Here is a 23,669-nt window from a genome sequence, read left to right as displayed (position 1 = left end):
GCAGCAGCGCCACAGGTCATCGGGGAACACAGGCGGTAGGTGAGTATTGATTTTTTTTTGTCGTTAGTTTGCTCATTGAAATGCATTGGAACGCATTAATGGCGTTTAAATGCATTTCAATGGGGAAAAGTGCTTTGACATACAAGTTTTTTTTTGGCTTAAAGGGGTTGTCTCGAGGAAGCAGTGACATTTTTTTTTGCCCAGTTCCCCTAATTAAGCAAACATTACTAAGCCCCCCTGTAAATGACTTTTCTAGCTGGTTTGTACTTACAGTTCCAGCGTTTCAGCAACTTATAAAAAGTTTCCCCAAGATGGCCGCCGGCTCTTTTCCCGTCCCTTGCTGTAGCCCGACGTGCGCGCTCCCGAGACGCTACCAGCTGTGTCTCCCTGACAACCAGACGCCCCGCAGCTGCCGACCGGACGCCGGGATTGAACGCGGCCGACCAGTCACCCACCGCCAGGCAGCAGGTAACCGGCGCTAGCCCCCGGCTCCCCCGCGCTAGCCCCCGGCTCCCCTGCGCTAGCCCCGGCTTCCCCGCGCTAGCCCCCGGCTTCCCAGCGCTAGCCCCCGGCTCCCCAGCGGTAGGCCCCGGGGCCCAGCGGTAGGCACGGGGCCCAGCGGTAGGCCCCGGGGCCCAGCGGTAGGCTCCGGGGCCCAGCGGTAGGCTCCGGGGCCACAGCGGTAGGCTCCGGGGCCACAGCGGCAGGCTCCGGGGACACAGCGGCAGTCAGTCACGCGTCACCCCCGTCAGTCCGTCACCCATCACTTACCTGGGCGGCTGCGCTGCGCGGCTGGGCTGGGCGGCTCTGCTGGGCTGGGCTTCTCGGCTGGGCGGCTCCAGTTTCTGCACCTTCCTCTAACAGAGGATGGTAGCAGAATGGCCGCTCCAGCGCGCTCCCGAGAAGATACAGCTCGTCTGCGCAAGCGCAGAAGAGCTGTAGCGGCGAGCACACTGAAGCGTCTCGTGCTCAGAGCAGAAGACCGGACTGCGCAAGCGCGTCTAAAAAAGCAAGCCGCCAGCGAATTTAGACGGAACCATGGAGACGAGGACGCTAGCAACGGAGCAGGTAAGTGGAATAACTTCTGTATGGCTCATAATTAATGCACGATGTATATTACAAAGTGCATTAATATGGCCATACAGAAGTGTATAACCCCACTTGATTTCGCAAGACAACCCCTTTAAGAGCTCCGTCTCGAAATGGATTAAACTCTTATGTCAAGGCACCACTGTATATCAAAAGAAAATGACCGAATATTCATACCTCCATCTCTCCGGCAAATGTTCACCTTCATGTTGTTGTGAGCTTTGACCAAATTATTAAGTTTAGTAGATTGCTATTAAATGAACACACAGAAAATACTGGTTATATTCAACCATAAGCACTGAAATAATTTGCGTATATAGAACCAAAATCTTCTTTAGCACTCCCATAATTAACATCAATCCTTATACTTCTTGGTCTCTCAAACACACTGACCAAATGTAATAGAACTCCAATTAACGTATTTGAGTATCGAAGAAACTTTATGCAAGCTAAAGAAGAACATACAAATTCGGATGTTGCTTTTCTTTGGATTTGTAGTCAGGACTGCAGTGCTCAAAGGCAATAGGTCTACTCAGTGTAAGCATGGGAAGAAAATACAGGTTCCCCTTAGTCAGATTTCAATCCAAGACCCTGTGCTGCAAGGCAACAGTACTAATCCCCAAGCCCCCATGTGGCACTGACTGATTACAGAAACACAAGGCAACCACTCAACATGTAAACCTGTGCTCACGCAGCATTTCAGTCTCTATCCCAAAGTTTCCAAACATTTTCGAAGATTCAGACAAAACCTCTGAGGGAAACCATAGGCTTCCATGGGTCAAACTTAGACCAATAAAGTCTTGGTTTGAGCAGGTTTCTCTTTGCGTTTGGCATTCATGCCATGCAAAATCGCATAGAAGGCCATGGTATTTTGTCCTGCTAAACTGGTAACCTTATAGGTGTTTGAGCAGCAGAAGCATTTGGTTTAATTTCAGGGCTCCTTCTGAATCCTATTATAAGGGTATAGATGGAACCCCTGGCTTTAGGTTGAACCAATGTGTGAACAGAGCCTTAGGTCCCATTTAGATGGGATGAGAGTCATCTAAATGACTGCATATATGCTGACATCCCCGCTACGGTCATCAGCGCTCGTGCAAAGCGTTTAAAATGGCAGACTTTACTGCTGGATCGCGGACTTCTCGCTGGCTATTCATTTAGTGCTTCACTTTCTATGTTAGGCACTGAGCAGGGAGCGTTTACACACAACAACAAGCCCGCTATCCAACAATGTTTTTTATACTGACTGAAAGTCAGCGATAACCAATAGTAAACTATTTTTTGCACTTACGCTGGACAATTATCACTCAAATTGGTTAGTTTGAACAAACTTTGAGCGATAATCATCCCGTGTAAATGGCCCTTATGCTAGATGTGCAACTTTTATTGTTTCTCTTTTCCAATTAGTGAATTAACGTAATTGCTTTTTTAATAAGAAATAGTCAGTATACCTGTCTTAGTTCCATGAGAGATAAAGTAATTGTGCAACAGCACAACAGGAGAATGGCAATGGCATAGCCCAAGTACCCTTCAGCCAACCACAGGACTACAGTAAAAAACTGGTACAAATAGAATAGATTCAACACCTGTGTATGACAGAAACAAAATCAGTTATTTATTTTATTGTTTTGTAACTATTAAGCCTTTAAAATTCAATCCTTAAGTACAATTGATGTACAGTATACGTACTTTATTGATTAATAATTTCCAGAGGGGAGCCACTTCAACTTCAATCATGTTATGTCCACATACTAGCCTCCTGCAACAAATAAGGAAAAGTATTGTTTGTAAATAGATACACTTCTACAGATACGAACATACATACAGTCTCTCAGTCCTAGTACTCAACTCATAGCTCCTTTATCTCAATTTGAAAAATTATGCATGTTATCCACTCCACCTACAAAAGAGATCTCTCAGGTATACCATATTTTGCTGGCAGAGAAGACAGGGAAAGACCCATTGGTATTTAAGCAAGGTTGGGAAAAAGAAATAGGTAAAACTTTCAGAGGAACAATGGGCCAAAATCTTTATTTTGACACACAAAACTGCTAGGTCGAGCAAGTTCCAAGAACTCAACTATAAACTTCTAACCCAATGGTACCGAACTCCATCACGACTGCCCAAAATGATTCCCCAGTCCCCAAACATTTGCTGGAGATGCTCCTCAGGTGAAGGCTCCTTCTTACATATATGGTGGTCCTGCCCCTTACTCCTGCCTGTATGGCACACTATAAATAGCCTATACAACGTGGCTTTTCACTCCACCATGACCTTCTCCCCAGAAATGGCTCTCCTTACACTGCTTCCTGGCTCTATGACAATGACCAAAACAAGTCCACTCAGATTCTTTCTCCTAGCCATGCGTCAACTTTCCCCTCAATTATGGAAATCAACATCACCCCCCACACGACTGCTATGGCTAGAAGCATTAGATAATATAATGCATATGGAAGAGCTTGGCGCTGATGACGACAACCAACACACCAGCTTTTACAGCACGAGCAGCGTGGATAGTATTCCGCTCTTCACCCCGCTTGGACGCATGGTTAGCATCTGGTGTTGTAGCCCCATAACCATGAAAACTACTTTATTCTCCACTTAATAAAACATTACTATAAGTAACATAGGGCCTTTTGGCTGTAGGGCATACCACTTCCCCCGCACCCTTCCCTCCTCCTTATCCCTTTCCCATGGACTTAGTTATGGTTTCAGCGTGTCTGGCGAGAGCACAGGCCTAGCTTTCTATTACTGTTTATATAGATTAAAATACAAGAATTAATCAGTTTGACTTAGAGCAAAGGAAATGTATCATTCTGCTGTAAAACATATTTTAAATGTCAAACCATTTCTCATTGTATACTACAGTTCGTTAATAAAATACTTTTGAACCATAAATAGATACACTTCCTAAATATCTGAATGTAACTAACTAATTGTTTTCCAGTGCTTTAGGTTTCTATTAAAAGCAAAAAATACCAAGAAGTTTAAACAAAAAGTTTACTTTTATCCACGTAACTGAAATTAATTTAACATTGCACAATGTATGGTTAGTGAACAAGATGGCATTAACAATCCAGCATATATAAATATAAGAAAAACATAGGGTACTTCATAAGAGCTCTGCCCAGTAATTTCACAATAAGACGAGCCACAGGATCATTATTGGAAATTTTATTGACCAAGACAAAATATTACACAATCAAAGTTCTCATGAAGGAGAACGTACGTGCCCAAAATTTCAAGAATGATTCTGTGACTCACCTTGAAGTTACTAGGCAGTGATATTTTGAAATACTTTAAAAATAGGTGCCAGCAGCACAGTCCTAACTTCTGTCTCCAGCTCAATGCAACGTTAGAACCTGAATCCAAGGTCCAAGTATACAATAATAATAAAATCAAAGTGTGACAGCATCAGTGGTGCAAAGCATGCTTGAGAAAGACTCATTAGAGTCGAAACGTTGCTGTTTATTGTCATCTTGGAAGAATTAAGGACTTTTGTCTGTTTGCACCACTGATGCTGCCGCACTTTGATTTTATTATTTTGAAATACCTTATCTTACATTGCCAATTATGTGTTTTTAGCAAGACATTGAAAATATCCCAGGTACACTTAGAGCAAATTTAGGGTGTTTTTTTACTGCTCGGTTCAGTTAACATTAATTAGTAGTTAATTTACAAATTAGTAGTCTTACAAAATAGTTAAAATCAGTTTGCATTTACATTCATATACATTTGTTGAATCGGCTGTGTGTAAAACGCAATTACATATATTAAAGAACAGTGTTCAGGAAGTAAAATGAATACATAATCACATAATCATATGTATTGATATCAAGCATTCAAGTACTTATTACCTGATGTCTTGTTCTTCTGTTGTCAGACCAGATCCATACTTTGAATGTATGCTATAACAAGAGTGGTCTTCTTCTAAAGTTCTGGAATTACAAAAACAGACATACAAACAGATAGATAGATGCATTTAGTTAGTAAATATAAGATACATTAAACTCTTTCAAAAATAGATATTTACAGAATTAAATAACATACTATTGTGATATAAATATTTATAAAAAATGTCTGCTTGCCTAGATATTCCAAAATTTATTGGCAATTCATGGAAGATTTACTGTATATTACCGTATTCCAAAAATGTAAGGGTTGCAGCTGCAGACATCACAAAAATACACTGATGACTATACACTGAATGATCACTGCAGTTAGGAATTCGTACTCAATAACGGGTTGGTCCACCTTTTTGGGCGATCATGGCTTTTAGATATCAGGGAACGGATTCCACAAGATGCCGTACATTGGTTGAGACTCAACCAATGCTCACTGTAGCAGCTCTGTTAGTTAGTGCACATTTTGCGGATAAATGGGAGCAGATCTCACAGCCCTTTCTAGCATGTCCCAAACATGGTTAATGGGGTCACAGTTGGTGAGTTTGGAGCCAAGGCAGAGTAGAGAATTCATTCTTGTGTTCCTCCAACAACTCCCTAGTGAGCCGAACTTGATAACACAAAGTGTTGTCCTGTTAATAGATGGCACTGTGGTCAAGTAAGACTTCCTGAAGGTATGGTTGCAGCTGGTCAGCTAACAGATCAGTGTACTGTTCAGCACTCAAGGATTGTGGTACAATGACCAATGGTCCTAGGCCATGCCAGGAAAACGGTTCCCAGACTTGATGTGATCACCACTAGCCTGTTGAACCCAAATGGTACACCCATTGATAGGGCTTAATGCTGGTTACACCAGATGTGAACCTAGCTATCCATATGTTTCAACAAGAAATGGCGCTCAACACTCCAGACAACCTTCTACAATTTGTGTAAGGTCCATTGCCATCTTCCCTGGGCCTATACAAGGCATTGTTGATGATGCAGGATCTTCAGGGGCATGCTTGTCAGTCTTCAGCTTTTGAATCCCAGTCATTCTGGAAATCTGTCTAACTTCCCCAATGTTGTACTGCTGGATGAGTTGGTCCACTGTGGTACATCATTGCTGAGATACCAGATGTGCCACCTGTCGCTCACCTCTAGGATCTACAACTTGTGACCTGCCACTGTGTGATCTTTTAAGTCTGTCCCTGGTTCAGCCAGTCTTGGTATATTCTTGCTACTGTGGTTTGAGAACAGCCAACAAATTAGACTGATTCACAAATACTGACACCCCACCTCTGGGCACTAACAATCTGCTAACAATCAGAGGCCTCAGTCACACGGGCGCATCGGCACCCGTACACCGGCGCCGATGCGCCCGTGTGACTGTCAGTGAGAAGACGGTCGTACCTGAAGTCGGCCGTCTCTGCAGCGCTGGAGGAAAGAACATGTGACCGGCTCCATAGCTACTGTATATCTTGGACATATAGTCAAACATACCCAATTTTCTCAAATTTCTTTTTAGAATAATCCCAGACATATCGAATCTTCTGTACCCGTATGAATTTTACCTGTAAACAGCAAAGAGTAAAAATGAAGATAATTAAGAATACGCCAAATCTTAAAGGGGATGCGTCATCAGAAAATGACCTGTTGTATAACTCAAGTTTTTATGTCAAACATATTTTCACGAATTTTTGGTGATTTTTATTTTCATTTTCGGTCACAATCAGTACTTAAAAAATCCCAAAATTCTGCATTTGTCACACTGACCACAGAGCCTAGTAATGGTCTGATATTTCCTGATCTGTAAAAAAAAACTTTATGGCAGTCATCTCATTATCATCACAGGCAGGATTACAATAAAAGTGAACATCTATATCAAGATAGGGCAGGATCCACCATTCACAATACGTGATCAACTGTGACTATCTTCTCCCCCTCATCATGTTGCAAATAAACCATATAGACATTGAGAGCTGCGACAATATTCACATTTTCCAAGTCAATAGGAGGCAAATAGTATAGAAGACCCCACCCCCACCCTCAATAATTTCCCCATATAACTGCATTTCTCTGTCTTTTGTATATGACTTCAAAAGAGCTTTGCAGTGCTGCACATGTGTGCTGTAATATACATCTTTCCTATAAATCATTGAGCTTATTATTAAAGATCTAGTTGGGAATTACTAATTGTCATGGCTTTTGTGGTCATATCCAGTACCACTCATAGTTATACATTGTTTAGTTAGAGGCAGCAGTTTTGGTACTTCTGATTTATAGTCTAGTTAGAATTTCCCTATTCGCACCCCTGTGATAGTTGTTTAATATAATCTCAGAATTTGCAGTACAATGCACTTTATTCATTACACTTGGTTACCCAGGCTAAGAATAATATGCGCTTGCATAAATCTTGCACTGCTATTTTTTGTGCCAAGTCAATGAGGTCAGAGCAACTGGCATGTGTGCAACTTTCTGTTGAATTTTCTACTCATGCCAAGTCTTTAAGTCTCACTGTATTCTCTCACCTCAGTACGACGTATAAAACTATGTGGGCTTATTTTTACTTTATTCTGTAACCAGACAACAATTATGGGAAAGAAAATAGACATGGCCAGGATATAAAAGATGGCTATATAATGATAGATGGATACATATCCCTTAATTATAAGGAAATGCAAAGAATGTTGCAACTTTTTCAAATTTACCCTGCTAGGTTTGTAAAAAAGAGGAGTGCCTTATTCAGAGGGAGCATGACCACCCTGGCTTGATAAATTTAGATGTAATTTACACTAGAAACTGGCATAAATTATACCAGAAACCTATTTCAGCTTGGAGATGGTGTCGATTTTTTTTTTACATGTACGGATAGCCCATGATGCCCCCAATATATGAAGAGGCATGCACCTCTTCATACATTAGGCATATCTTGCACCTGTTTGGAATCATATAGAAACAACATTTGAAACACCGGTCTTAACAAATTCCCACCACCATGTGTAAAGGCTTGCCAAAACTTGAGAAAAGGAACCCAGTTCCTATTGTTTAAAGGAGTTAATTACAAAAGTAGCTGTGCTATATTGTAAAAAAAAAATTAAAGGGTTATCCTGAAATGAGAAAAAAACGGTCTGAATTTCCCTTTATAAACAGCGATGTTCTTGTCTATGAGCTGGGCCTGGTATTGTAGATTAGTCTCATTCACTGGGATAGGACTAATGGCCCTTTTACATGGGCCAACAGTCAGATAATCGACTACACAAGTCCTAACGTCATGGCTAAGGTTGTTAGCGCTCATGCAGAGTGTGTACACTGACAGACCACCGCTAGATCGCTGACTTCTCGCTCAGCGCTTCACCTGCAATATAAAGCACTGAGCGGGAAGCCTTTACACAAAACCACAAGCCTGCGATCCAGCAATGGTTTTAATGCTGTCTGAAAAAATCAGCTATAAGAATCTGTGAACGAAATGTGAGTGGTTTTTGTGCATTTGTACTGCACGATTATCGTTCAAATTTGTTAGCTAGTGCGATAATCGTCCCGTATCAATAGCCTATATTCTGCAAAACAAACAGTCCATAGACGGGAGTATTGTTGATACTGATAGTAGCAGCAAGAACTATTTACTTATTGGGATATAAGACGAGATAGTCAACTAAAAACTGTTATAAATATCTATAGGAACATTGTCTGAAAGTTGGCTGATGGTGAGAACAGTCCAGGACATTTTGTGCAATTTAATAATTGCTACTTATTTATTTGGATACTTGAATGGCTAAAATGTTCATGTGCTGCAGCAAGTGTAGGTAACAGTAATACATACACACTTTATATATAAGCTAAACTGAATCCAGGACATCCATTGATTTGCTGCCTATTATGTTTCAAAAGATGGAATAAAACATTATTTTTTATGCATGGAAGCGGATCCGCTGCCATTCTTGCTTATTTTTGATTGGCTCATAAGGTTCCATGTGACAAATTTTATTCCTACCAACTTTTAAAAGACTTTGCGATCATAGGCATCTAATGCCTATCAATAGAATATGCCATAAGCATATGCTGCATGGGAAAACGATCTCTAATGCTTCAATTAATCCCAAGAACTGGAGTTTCTGGTTTCCTAATCCTGAGAGAAGGTGAGCTGTGTATAAATAGCCTCTAAATAAAAATTATTGGGAGGCGTGCAGACAGCCCAGCATGTTTGCTTGCCAAAATCTGCACTTTTTCATTAACAAATGAGAGGTGCTGGCTCTCTGCTGACAAATTAGCAGGAATCATAGACCCCACTCCCCTGTCATCCTGCAACATCATCCAACTCTGATACTTCCTTACATCCCTACCTAACGCTGCAGGATTTGCACAGTTGAAAACACCCTTTGAATCTCTCTGCAGTGCAGAAGGTCCCTCCCGACACACCCTCTCACGTATCTACAAAATTCTAATGTCCCAATCCGATGCTCCAGACCCCAACTATATTCAGAGTTGGGAAAGAGACTTGTCACGGTTCCTCACGATAGAACAGAAAGATAGAATATACAATCTCACTTACACATCTTCCTTCTGTAGTAGGTTTCAGGAAACAGGACTTAAGATCCTCTCTCTGTGGTACAGGGTGCCCTCCTGCTTACATAAAAATAATATCCTACTATGCTGCAGATGTGGGTTGGAGCAGGGAACCTTACTCTGTATATTCTGAGATTTCCCAGTGTTGGTCTGTTTCTGGTCTGGCCAGGGACGTAGCTAAAGGCTCATGGGCCTGGCTGCAAAAGTTTTTCTTGGGGACCACCAACTTCTCTTAACTCCTTAACACAAAGGTGTAACTAGAAGCTCCTGGGCCCCAATGCAAAACCTGTAACAGGGCCCCCACCTATAATGCTTTATTCATAGTACTGGGCTCCCTATATGGTGTATTATATCAAAATTTACCAAATGTGCCCTTCTCAATTCACTTGCATTCTTTCTTCTGCATCTCAGTGATATCCTAATGTCTATTTACAAGCACTCTGTAGTGCGCCATCTGGTTCATGCAGCAAGAATCTGCATTCCAAAATTATTGAGACAACCCTACCCACTCTCTATTTCATTATGGTTCAACACAATACAGAAGATTATGGAGGTGGAGGACCTCATTCATTTTATTAAGGAAGCACAGGCAAAATTCTCCTTAACATGGCATTATTGGATTGAGTTTCAGAATTCCCCAGAATTTAGAGCAATGCTCAACCACTAACTCCTTCACAATTCAATTTATTTTACCCTCCAACTCAAAAGAGAAAAAAATTCCCTTTTTTATCCTCCTCCATCTTTACCTTTCTCCCCCTACTTCTTCATTCTTTCCCCCATTAAGTAAAAACCTTTTGCTTTCCATGTTCAGTCTATCAATAAATCGTAATAGAAGTTCATCTAAATAAGAAGATTTACAACAGCATTTTGCCACACTAGTCTTCTGTTTGTTCAGAACACTCACCCTGGACCCAATTAATTTGCATTGTTATGTTGAATCGACGAAGTTGTTACAAAAAAGTACCTATTCTCAGCAACTTATTGTAGTACTATTTGAAAATGAGAAAAATAAGTTTTAAAAAGTGCTAAAATATAATATTTTCTGCACAGGAAAAAAAAGGCATACCTTGACATCTGGCCTTCTTATTGCTCTATTTACAATGGAGTCATTATCAGATATGACAGAGCATTTGGATTCACATAAAAGGGCATCTTTATATTGGTCCAAGATAATCCAGCGCACTTTCTTTCTAGTGTATTTTTTCCTTTCATCCTAAAAAAATAACAGGATTGGTATAACAGGAGATTATGAGAAAGTAGAATCTGAATATTGTCCACTATATTAAATAACAAAATAATAAACATGTGCACTATATATCAAAAAGTAAGCACCCAGAAAGAGTTGTCAGAATTGAATGAGACTTTCTATGATTGCAATATTAGAGCAAAATGATCATATATTGCAGAAAACAAAACACATGAAGGGAGGCTCTAGTACCCTGTTGGTCCGCCTCCAGTTTGAATGCAAGATGTGATACGGACAAGCATGGAGGCATATAGGTTCTGTATGGTATCCTGCGGCATATTAGTCCACATTTGCTATAACTGATCCTCTAGATCATGCAAACTCGTAGGCTGTCGAAGTTGGCATCCATGATGGTCCCATACAAGCTCTATTGGTGATACATCTGGTGACTCAATAGGCCACGGAAGTGTGGCATTATTATCGAGGCATTCCTGTGACCCCCTTGTGTGCGGACAAGCATTATCCTGCTGGAAACAAAGCGTCTTTTGGAAGCCGCCATGAGAGGTAACTCATGTGGCTGCAGGAGGTCCTGAACATGTCACTAAGCTGTCATTGTCCCTTGTACCACTACTAGGGGTGACCGACTGTCATATTAAAAAGGACCCCTAGATTATCACACCAGCAGTGGGGGCAGTGTGCCGCTTTACACCAAAAGCAGAATTGAAGGTCTGCAGACATGAACATGGCCGTTGTCAGTGCCCAAACTAAACCTGGATTCATCACTGAAGACAACCCAGTTCCACTCAACAGCTGACCAGTTTAGTTGTTCATGGTGGTGGGCTATTCATTGAAACAACCATCCAGCTTTTCGCCTTCTAAAAATGTACCCTCTCTCAATTGTGTTAACAGATCTAAATCTCTTTGATTGCATCATAGAGGTGTCTAGTGGTCAACAAGCTCCCCATAAGCGGATAAAGAGGTCCACTACACACAAGTAGCCTCTGAGAGCCTTTTCATAGGCCAAGGATGGAACAGTAAAGCAGACAGACAAACTACGCTTTGATGTGGGGAATTTTACAGTTCTCTGTTAAACGCTTCTGACATTGTTCAAAGTCGCCAGTCCAGCAACTGCAAATTAATTGCAGACCTTATGCAGCTAGCAGTGAGGTGAGGAGAATTCAATTCTGCTAAACCAAACAAGGCCAGTTGACAAATATACAAGATATAATCTGTGGCCTTCAGTTCTCACATATTGTGCCAATGTGGCTTATTTAGTTGGCAGTGTTTTTTTGTAAATATAAAACAAAGAGAAATCCAAACAGGGAAACATCATAAACACACAGTGCATGTCAGTGGCCTCATCACAAGTCCAGCCACTAAGGATAATTTGCAGGCTTTACACAGCTAGCAGTGGTTTTGTGCAAACTACCAAATTAGCTGAAAAGTTACATTAAAACATGCCCAACCAAAAACAATGACTAAAGGCCCATTTACATGGAGCGATGTTTAAGTGACAGTTTTGAGCAATCGTCTTTGCATAACTCTAAGTAGCTAATTAGATACTTAAGAGTCATGCAGGCTGAGCGGGATACCTCCGCTATAGCTCGAGAACAATGCAGCTGTTTTGAATATGCAAACAGCTGCATTGTTCTCAGAGCTTTAAGCTGGTGTCCTGCTGAGAACTGCCAACGGAATGCCAGCTGAAAGAATGCTATCAGCACCGCCTGCTGAGATATCAATGGGCAGTGTTGATAAGGCTCATTGCTCATTTCTAGCTTGCTAGAAATGATCAATGAATAAACAGTGCACGACCAATGCACAATTGCCGGATGTTAAGCCGCAACGATTATCACTTAAAAAACGGCTTATGAGCGAATTTTGAGCGATAATCATTGTGTCTAAATGGCCTTTAAGTAATCTAGTATAAAAAAGCCTACAGGATTTTTCTTGCACCACACTTCGCCCCCTTTGCATAAGGTTTGCTGGATGATTTTGGTGTCATTCAATTTGTTACATTCTCACCACCGCTGTATAATCATAAAATTTGACTTTGATACATTGAGTGACCTGTCAGGCCAGGTCAAAGTTCCTATGTTAAGGGTGCGTGGCCTGGATGGCGGCAGGAGAAGATGCTAGAGAATAAGCTCCATCGAGAGAGAGAACTATAAAGCCACAGGAAAGTGCTAAAGTGAAAAAGAAGTAGACTTAAAGGGATTAGGGATTAGGGAGAAGAAAAGAAGATGCCAAGGAAGAGGACCATGAATGAATGCAAACCAGCCAAAAATGCCAGGAATGGCGGGCCCAAAGGATTCCCCAATGATGTGAGTAGGGTAAGAGGGCTTCCTCAATTTCCCCGCCTCTTGTGCAGTGATCCAGTACCAAAACCTCATTGTTCTCCCAGTCTCAGGCATACAGCAGTCATTCTGTACCAGTCAGTCATGAGCATCCCCCTCTACTTCACCCCATGCAAAATCCCCCGCATCCTAGAAAGCAGTCCACATTGATCAGTCTGAGGTGCAGATTGAGTCCAAACAACTGGATGGAGAAGACCAATACATTGAATTCACTGATGCCCAACCATATCTTTCCTCTGAAAAGGAAGATGAGGGTGGATGGAAGTAAAAACGGAGGACGACAAAGAGGAAGAGAAGGTGGAAGAGGATGAAGTGCTTGATCCATCTAGAGGCAGAGAGGGTTAACATAGCAACTCACACCCCTGTGCTACGATTGACCCTCTACACCACTGTACACTATTTTCACCAATTTTGGGAGGTGCACAGTGTTCCCCAGATGTGTCCATTGGGAGCCTTCTGGAGGCCAAATTAGTGAAACTGATTTTTATTCTCATTTACTTTAATCAAACTTGGGATTGGACATTCCAATTCACATTGATTTTGGTGAAATTGGCCCAATCCTGACATGAATCAATTATTCCACTAATTGCTCGTCACTACTTAAGGCCCATTTACACGGGCTGATGATCGCTCAAACGACAGTTTGAATGACAGCTTTGAGCGATCACTTTGCATAAACGTTTAAGTAGTTACTCAGCTACTTAAGAGCAATTAGGTGTGTAAATGAAGCCTTAGCTGGAAGCAGTTAATAGCCCAAGGGCAATTATCTGCATTCAGATCCTTTGTTCTCCAATGGGAAACAATGCTATCAGCACTCCCTGTGCAGAACTGCTGATAAGGCTGAATGACAATTTTTAGGTTGGACTGAATTTAATGATCAGCTAGCAGTGCACGAAAAGTTCACGATGGGCGCACATTGAGATGCAATGATTATCGCTAAAATAATCACCTTTTAGCAATTTTTTAGCGACCATCGCTCTGTGTAAGTGGGCCTTTACAACTACTACAGTGTTAAAGTATCTTTAGGTTACACAACCCTCATACATTTACCTTGTCATTGGCCATTAATCAGTCACATTTTCAACTGACCATTGAAATTAGATGTTGATGACTACAGTGGCTGTATTATGCCTTCATTTACAGAAGGAAGCGTGCAGAAACAGCTGCATTAGATGTAACAGACCAAGCAGAACTGCAAGAGTCCTATACATTTTAATAAAAAAATTGTGTAAAACATAGTGTCAATGAATTACTATAGGGATCAGATCTCATATATGTTTGAATTCATTCAGGGCTGCCTTTGACGGTTGTTTAAAGGGAAAGGTAAATGAGACTGAATAAAGATGGCAAGCTACTTCTTATAGGTATCTAAAATATTTTGAACTGTATGTTAAATATGAAATAGCAGGTACTTACAGTTGATCTTAGTAAAATCACATTGGCTTTTTCCAAAGACGAAGGGACACAGTTTGCCCAGACACTCCATTCAGGCTTCCAATAAAAGAGGAGAAGAAGAACGCCACCTGATAGACAGTAGCCAATCACACACAAGATAATCCAAAGTGCACTTAGTCTATAGCCAAAGATTTCCTATTGACAGAATATAGAAAGATTTCATTCAATGACATAAATCATACTGTCCAAAACCCATTAGTGAATAGCTACAACATATGTTTTAACCAATTGAAATGCTCCTTTTAATACTTCAAAAGCATGATTTATTAACATATATAGTGATAGTCCTAGGAAAAACTGTCTAACATTGACTGTTTATATGTATATTCAATAATCTAATGCAAATAATGGAATTTGGCTGCTAGCTGTATAAATCAATAACACAGTCTTAGAGCTCATGCACACTAATCTACATGGGAGTTTGCAGAGCGAGTGGTATTCAGTGCTGGCAGAAACAATACATCAGATAATTGTAACTGCTTGCTAAGAAGGAGTGTGCAGAGTTTGGCTGCTATGGAGACTTGACCACTATGAAGGAAAGGAGAGATTAACTGTACAGAAGAGTGGTGTGATTTGGAAGGGTCATGGCACTACTGGTATTTGAGAACACATGCATGTGGATCCAAGCTAATGCTTCATCTGACATGTGACTATATGTATTGCACACTAATCAGCCATATACATTATCATAATCCTTTAACAATTGATGAAAGAGTCAAACAAGGTTATCCTCAAACATGTTACATAAATATTGGACATACTCCCCGTTGCTAAGCTCTTTTTCTAGGTATTGTCCTAACGCAATCAACCTCTGATTAAATGACATTAAAGCTATAGGTGTGAACAACACTGCTAGAAAATAAGAGAATGGCTGCTTTATTCTTTTGTGACCTTAATCAACCTAAATTATAATAAGCCAATACATATTTAGGAACAGTTAAGTAACAGGCCCTACTAAATCAGAAGCATAGAAGTCCACGAAGCTGAGGTCTGCAGTGCTTTATGCAGGCTTCTTCTAATAAAGTTCTGATCTACCTGTCCCTGTCATATTGACATGAACGGACCATTCTGGTCACTTAAAACATTTTTACGTGAAAAAAAAAAAAACCCTCGGTGGCTCTGTAAGGTAAAGTATACTATTTTGACTCTTTAATAACTCTACATAATCCTGTCTGGCAAATCAAAATATGTGTTGTGAGTGGTAGCACAAACAGCAGCAATCCCTGTTAATCCCTGTTAGTATAACTGTAAGGGGTTGTCTAGGGATAAAAAATAATAATGGTTTTCTAGGGGCGTAGCTGGGCAGAAGGTGGGGCATGTGACCCGGGTGCAGTGAGGAATGAGGGTGCCAGCACAGCCTAAATTCAAAGGAGGCAATCAGTTGATTAGTGCTGGAAAGGGCTGAAGGATCTTTGATGTGATGATCATGTGACCCTTTCAGAATGGGAAGACTACTTAGCCCATACTTCAGTGTGTTCAGCAATGGGTTTGACTGCTGACAAAGGGGAAACAGCAAGGAAGATAAGTACAAAACGTACGTCCCCAGACTTAGCTTATAGGGCTCAAACTAGCTGATAGATTCCCTTTAAGACCATAGCAACACCCCTGGGTAGTAGTGCTACACCAATGGGTCACTTAAGACCATGCTTGCAAAGTTATATCACACTAAGGCTGCATTCCCACGAACGTATATCGCCTCGGTTTGCACGCCAAGCCGATATACGTCACCCTCATGTGCAGGGGGGAGAGGATGGAAGAGCCAGGAGCAGGAACTGAGCTCCTGCCCCCTCTCTGCCTCCTCTCCACCCCTCTGCACTATTTGCAATGAAAGGAGGTGGGACGGGGCTAAGTTCTGAGAATTTGCCCCGCCCCCGTCCCACCTCTCCCCATTGCAAATAGTGCAGAGGGGTGGAGAGGAGGCAAAGAGGGGGTGGGAGCTCAGTTCCTGCTCCTGGCTCTTCCATCCCCCCCCCCCCTGAAGATGAGGATGACGTATATCGGCTCGGCGTGAAAACCGAGCCGATATACATTCGTGGGAATGCAGCCTTAACTCAGTGTTTTAGCTTATTTTTTTTAAATACTGAATGGGGGAGGGTGCCAAAACAAATCTTGCATAGGGTGCTAGCTAACTTAAGGCTGGCCCTATCCGTGAGCCTTATGGGGTTTTACTTAAAGTTGGCTAGATCTGGACTCCACAATGTAGGAAAAAATGTAACGAAAATAAATTTGTTACATTAATGCATTATTTGGGAGGGAAGGGGAGTCATCAAACTATGCCTTTGCCTCAGGTGCAGGAAAACCTAGCTACATCCTTGCTGTTTTCTTACAAAACTATTGCCACACCTGACCACAAGTTGTAGGTTTGATGGCAGCTCTACCAAGTTCACTTCAAAGCAACTGAACTGATACAAACCACTGATAAGTATGCCACTGTTTCTGAAAAAAAAAACAGTTGTGTTTTTATTTTTTTGTTTATAGAGCTCTATGATGGTTTCTTTTTTGCAGGATGAACATAGATGCTATTAGAATCTTTTATAGGTGGGTATGACTTTTTCATGTTTTTTATTCAATTTTTGGGGAAAACAGTGGTGACAAAATAAAGCTATGCTTGCATTGCATTTTTTTTACATTCACCATGCAGGCTTAGTGATGCGATATTTTAATATTTCAGTTGTACCAATTATATTTTTTTATTGTTTACATTTCTCACACTAAAAATGGGCAAAGGTTTTTTTAATTAAAAAAAAAATTTAACTTTTAAAAATGTTTCAAATTAAATTAAATCTTCTGATTGCTTCTACAATACACTGCAATACTTTCATATTGCAGTATATTGCTCCTTGAATGGAGTCAATGATAGTATATGGACTTTCATTGATCCATGCACATGAGCGTGCAGACACTGCATGTAGACATACATGAGAAATAGATCACAGCATAATGTATTTTTTGGGGCGTACCACGTAGTATGAGCCCTATACTTTTGTATCGACAGCGTATGCAAACACCGTCCATACGCAATACAGGAAGTTGTATATTGTTGCTAAGTACATTACTTATTATTCAAGTTATGCAACCTGGCAATTATGCAAAAAACAGAAGCAAGTATACATCTGACATATAACAAAGGTTAATTATGCTCCCTAAAGTCCTAACTTAAAGGGTTATTTCCATTTTGGGGACCCCAGTGCTGCAAATCTGAAACTAAATCACTCACCAATGACACATCTGTTTCAAAAATACCCAGTTTTCTTGTAAGGGCTCCTTTCCACTGGCGAGGTAATCGCACGTTTTCAGTGCGATGTAAGAGTGCGAGCTCTCGCAGCAAAGTCCCACACATGTTGTTCTATGACAATCTTTCCACTAGCGATGTTTAGGGGCAAGCTGCGATGCTAGGATTAAAAATTGTAGATTCTCGCATCGCAACGCAGAAGCTTGCGATTTTGCAGCGTTGCGATTTTAACATTGCGATTTTGTTGCAGCGATATCGCTATCGCCAGTGGAAAGGAGCCCTAAGGGCTATTTCAGATGACCGTATATCGGGTCGGTTTTCACGCCGAGCCGATATACGGTGTCCTTGTCTGCAGGGGGGAGGAGGATGGAAGAGCCAGGAGCGGGAACTGAGCTCACGCCCCTTCCCCGCCCCTCGTAACTATTTGCAATGGGAGGGGTGGGACGGGGGCGGAGCTAAGTGCTGGTGTGAAAACCGAGACGATATACGTTCGTCTGAAATAGCCCTAAAACTGTAGTCTTCTTTACTGCTCATTACTGCCTGTTGCTAGAAGAACTCACCAGCTGCGCACTACTCAGTAGCCCTTCTATGTAAAGAAACATCAGAGCACTGTGGTAGCTGGTGGTCCGGTCAGGAGATATTATGCATGTGCTGCAGATATCCTGGCCACCCAGTAGATCATTGCATATGGAGTTAGAAGTGCTGGCCATCTCCTCTCCATAGTGGAGGTAGTCTATTTCCTTAGCACTGAGCAATAAACACCAGCGTAGAAAACTAGAGTTTTCAAGAAAACGTGGCATTTTTGAAAAAGGCATATTATTGGCAAATGCTTTAGTTTCGGATTTGCAGCATAATGCAAGGGGATTCCCAAGATGGGAATACCTGTTTAAGTCCAAAATAGATCCTGTGACATATTTTATGCTACATATATTAACCCTTTTAGTGGCAGGTAATAATAAACCTGCTACTGAAGGGGTTAAATGGAGACCCTGACAGGATATGAGCCAAGCAAAACATGCATAAAAACTCTACTAACATGTTTGCTGCTGTATGAATGGAGCAGCAATCAGGCATGACAATTGCCACTTCATTCATCTCCATGGGTCTGCTAGAGATAGTTGAGTACTGTACTTGGCTTATCTTCAACAGTCCCATAGAGAAAATGGAGTTACTGTATCCCTGCATGGTCACTGCTCCATTACCATGAGAGGACACATTGGTGGCCACATGATTAGTGGGGATCACAGCAATCAGAACCCACTGATCAGATGCTTAGCCCCTTATGTTGTCGATATGGGCTAAATTTATATCTTTTGATAACCCTTTTAACTTTTACCCCTCTGTGATATACATGTACTGTAGGACACAGAGGTGCAGGAGGGGTATAAACCGAGCTCAGGTGCAGAGCTCACTGTATATCCAGCAGGTGCTGACTGCTTCTGACAGCTGACACGCCCCCGCAAACAGCCAACAGATCTGAGTTAGGTCTGATCGCGGCTATTTGGCATGTAAACCTGTCAGCCCGACTTACCATCACCATGTTGCAATTGCTGGATGCTGTTGGTTGCCATTGTAGCTCTGTGCCTAGTGGAGGTCTACAGGGCTGCAATATATCTAACCATATCAAGCCCTGCTTATGGCAGAGCTTAATATTTGAAGGGGAAAGATGCAATATACTGTGAGGCCTTAGTCAGACGGGCGTTCTTTCGCGCGATTTGCGCATGTGTCTGGCGATTTTTTAAAACCATTGCTTTGCAATGGTATCGGACACATGAGCGCTTTTTATGCGTTCGTCCGATAAATTATAGAACAGAAATTGCAGATCGTACCTATCTGCGATCTGCGATTCCTGTTCTCTTCTCTATATGCGCTCAATGGGGCCGGCGACAGCAGCGCTGACCCCATTGAGAACATATAGAAGACAAATCATTCTTCTCTGCCACAGCTGTAACAGCTGTGGCAGAGAAGAACGATGTTTGCCCATTGAATTCAATGGAGCCGGCAATACAGCCGGCTCCATTGAAAGCAATGGGCTGCCGGCGATCGCGGGATGAATTGTCGGGAAGGGCTTAAATATATAAGCCCTTCCCTGCAATTCATCCAGAAATGTGTAAAACTAAAAAAATATATATATATACTCACCTTGTCCCGGCAGACGGAGATCAGCGCGGCCGGCCTGCAGTGGGTGTGAGTGGGTGTGAGGGGCAGCTCTCACTCACACCCACTCACACCCACTGCAGGCCGGCCGCGCTGAACTCCGTCTACCGGGACAAGATGAGTATATATATATATTTATTTTTTTACACATTTCTGGATGAATTGCAGGGAAGGGCTCATATATTTAAGCCCTTCCCGACAATTCATCCCGCGATCGCCCACAGCGCATTGCTTTCAGTGGAGCTGGCTGTATTGCCGACTCCATTGAATTCAATGCGCTGGACAGCTGTGGCCTGTTTCTATTGAAACGCGGCTAGGAGCAGTTTTTTCGGGCGATTTTTCGGCCCCGGTCACGCGATTTGCAGGTGCGCATCCGTCATGCGATCCGCAAATCGCGGCAAAAAATGCCCATGTGACTAAGGCCTGAGACTGAATTGGTTCAAGTCCCCTAAGTAAAATTAAAATGTTCAAAAAATTTAAAATATTAAAAATGTTAAAAAAAAACCGTTTCCCGTTTTTCCCACAAAATGATCAAAATAATAAAAAAATCAACATAATTGTCATTGCTGCATACAAAAAAGCCCAAAGTAAGTATTGCATTATTTACCTCTGAAAAATTGCTCATTTGCATTCCTTCCCATTATACCTCACCTAATTTTTAAAACATTAAAAATACAACTTGTACCTCCAAAAAACAAGCACTCATACGGTTATGTCGAAAAAAAATATTAAAATTATAGCTCTTATAGCGAGCGTACTCGCTAAAGCAAACTACTCAAGCGAGTAGTGCCTTATGCGAGTACCTGCCCGCTTGTCTCAAAAAGATTTAGGTGCCGGTGGGGAAGAGTGGTGAGTTGCGAGAGTGAGCAGGGGGGAGGGGGGGGAGAGAGTGAGAGAGAGATCCCCCCCTCCCCCGTTCCTCCCTGCTCTCCCCCGCCGCTCCCCGCACCCCGTCGGCACCTGAATTTTTGGAGATGAGCGGGCAGGTACTCGCATAAGGCACTACTCGCTCGAGTAGTTTGCCTTAGCGGTTACGCTTGCTCATCTCTACCCCTTATTCATAGAAGAATATGATAAACTGATTTATCTGATCACTGTGGTTGTTTTGTCAGGTATTACATTTAGTTTTAAGATCAGAAAATATTCAGTGCGACAAATTTGTAAGACCTGCATACAAAAGTTTTACAGATCCTATGTAAGTTTCACTAACTAGCCATTGCATCTATGCAACCAGCTTCTTGGCATATCTGCTAGCCATGATCCACTAATCCCAATCTAAATTAACATGCCAGAATGCTAAAACTCCATTGGAAATCATGTGAAACACAAACACAGATCATCAGACTGTATTCAAAAGTAGAGCTAGTAAGTGCCAGGAAGAGTAAAATCAAGGAAAAGTTTGTATGTGACACAGCAGTATATTAATGCTTTGTGTTTTGGGGGTGAGTAAAGAATATGTACCTTTACAGAGTAATGATTGTATATTTGCATGCACTCTTTATATAGTATGTATGCCTCATAGACAAATATGTAAAGGTATTGCTGCAATAGTTGATCCAGCAGATATAATTACTGATCATTTAGAGCTATCTGTAAGCTGCTTCTGAAAGTGACAGCTGTGCAAAGTGATACTACCCTTGAAGTGTTGATTCCATTCCAAGCACAAAGAGCTTATTAATTGTCTTATTTAAAGTCACTTATTGCCTTTAACATGATAGAGAATACATCTACAGAGGATTTAACATATATGGTAATAAATGACTTCTGCAGCTGAGAATACAGAAAGAATAATGATTGATTACAAACCTGTTACTGTAAAGTATACAAATTGCAACAAAGATAGTTATTGTATGTCTAATCTGCCCTTCCAAGGTATTCATAAACAATAAGACCTTATATAATAGGTTTAGGCTATGTGTGAGATAAAATATATTATAGGAAATACATAACTCACCATTTCATTCTCCTCTCCTTCATTAATCATTGCCTGATGGTTTGGGGGTACTTTAGACTTCATGTTTTAGGTTTACACCTGCTTCATATGCTTTGCACAGCAAAGAGTATTCATAGGTAGTGAGGAGGACAACTATTTATACCGATCTGTCTCTAATTTAGCATAAACATCCTCCTCAGTATTTCAGCACACCTCTTCATTATCTTTATAGGAGTAATTACTGATCTGTCACAGTGCAGCGCAAATACTTCCGTGATATAGGTGTTTATTTTATAGTTAATGCCAAATCTGTAGCGATAAAAGCCACACATTAGAAATGCAAATGCTTCTTATGCTCTTATATAATTTGAGGAAAGTATTTCTTTATACTGCATAACTCTACTCTAAAATATAACAAGACTCATCTCCTGCAGGCAAGGGACCCATTTCCACCTTAACCCCTTCAAGACCAAAGCTATTTCATTGTTATTTGTTCATGTCTGCTTGGCAAGAGCCATAACTTTTCTTATTTCTCCATTGACATAGCTGTATGAGGGCTCATTTTTTGCAAGACAAGTTGTATTTTTTAATGGTATCATGTAATGTACAATACGAGGGGGTGCCCAAAAGAAACAGGAGTCTTCTAATGGTGGGCTGGACATTACTAGTACAGGCTTCTGTTGCTAGATGAATGCCTGCGGAACCCCTCTGAGGTGGTGCGCCAGCTGACATTGTTGGGGAAGGTTGCATTCAGCTCCAGTGATTTGTTTTTTAACAAGTTGGTCAGTTTTTTGTCTATTTTGTGATGGCTGATTCATACGAACAACATGCAACTGTGACATTGTGTGTCCTTCACAACTGCTCAAAGTATGGAGCAATATAATGGGGAGGGTGAGGTAAGGGTGTCATGCCGTTGTTTGTCAAAAATTGCTTAATACTCAGCGCTGTGCAGGCAAATAGGAGACTGGTTCTTCCATCATGACAACGCACCTGCCCACCCAGAACTGACTGCTAAACATTTTTTTATTAAAAACGTCATGACAACCTTGCCTCATTCTTCATATTTACCCAAGCTCACTCCATGTGCATGAATCAGCCATCACAAAATAGGCAAAAAACTAAACAATTTGTTGAAAGAAGAATCACCGGAGCTTAAAGCAACCTTCCCCAACAGCGTTGGATGGCATACCGCCTCAGAAGGGTTCTGCAGATATTCACCTAGAAACACAAGCCTGTACTAATAACACCCTGCCCACCAGAAGAAGATGCCTGTTTCTTTTGGGTACTCCCTTGTATAATGTACTGAAAAACTTGAAAAATTTTTCAAGTAGGGTGAAATAAAAAAAAAGTAATTGCAGTTGCCCCATTTTTTTGGGAGTTTCGTTTTTAAGATGTTCATGGTACAGTAAAAATACCATGATTATGATGATACCAAATTTATGTATTTTTATGTTTTAATACTTTTCAAAGTAAAGAAGCTTTCTTTAGAAAAAAAATGCATGACAGAATCCTTGTACTACGCTACTGCTCAACACGACAGACCTATGACCACTGACCCTGCTGATATTGTGGAAGAGGTATGAACCGCGTGAACACTAACAATTAATGTAAAATGCTCTGATACAATGCATCCTGAGTAGACCTGACACATTGCAGTCTGTGCAAAGATATATGGAGATACCAACTCAACTATCATAAGTAACTCCCATGACGAGACGCGCATTCCCTTTAGCAACAGGAGACACATCTTCTTAACGCCTGAGGGTTGCTGGGCAGTAGCTCTGTGAACCTACGGCACCGGAGTATAGAAAAATATCTGTGG

At 41.4% G+C, this 23,669-nt stretch overlaps 1 protein-coding gene across 2 annotated transcripts in view; it reads right to left on the bottom strand.

Moving 5' to 3' along the window:
* Positions 1-22,025, bottom strand: part of LOC136626915 (probable cation-transporting ATPase 13A5) — a 57,974-nt gene extending 35,949 nt beyond the window's left edge. For both annotated transcript variants that reach the window (XM_066601877.1, XM_066601884.1), the window contains exons 1-8: positions 21,869-22,025; positions 14,487-14,660; positions 10,597-10,743; positions 6,468-6,538; positions 4,944-5,024; positions 2,776-2,845; positions 2,538-2,672; positions 1,267-1,339 (exon numbers count right to left, since the gene is read on the bottom strand). In XM_066601877.1, the coding sequence (XP_066457974.1) occupies positions 1,267-1,339; positions 2,538-2,672; positions 2,776-2,845; positions 4,944-5,024; positions 6,468-6,538; positions 10,597-10,743; positions 14,487-14,660; positions 21,869-21,931 (814 nt within the window). In that variant the 5' untranslated portion in view covers positions 21,932-22,025. The remainder of the gene's footprint in view (positions 1-1,266; positions 1,340-2,537; positions 2,673-2,775; positions 2,846-4,943; positions 5,025-6,467; positions 6,539-10,596; positions 10,744-14,486; positions 14,661-21,868) is intronic.
* Between the last annotated feature and the right edge of the window lie 1,644 nt (positions 22,026-23,669).

Source organism: Eleutherodactylus coqui, chromosome 1 (assembly GCF_035609145.1).
Source record: "Eleutherodactylus coqui strain aEleCoq1 chromosome 1, aEleCoq1.hap1, whole genome shotgun sequence".
NCBI classification, from domain to species: Eukaryota; Metazoa; Chordata; class Amphibia; order Anura; family Eleutherodactylidae; genus Eleutherodactylus; species Eleutherodactylus coqui.
This window is presented reverse-complemented; position numbering and strand designations above follow the sequence as displayed.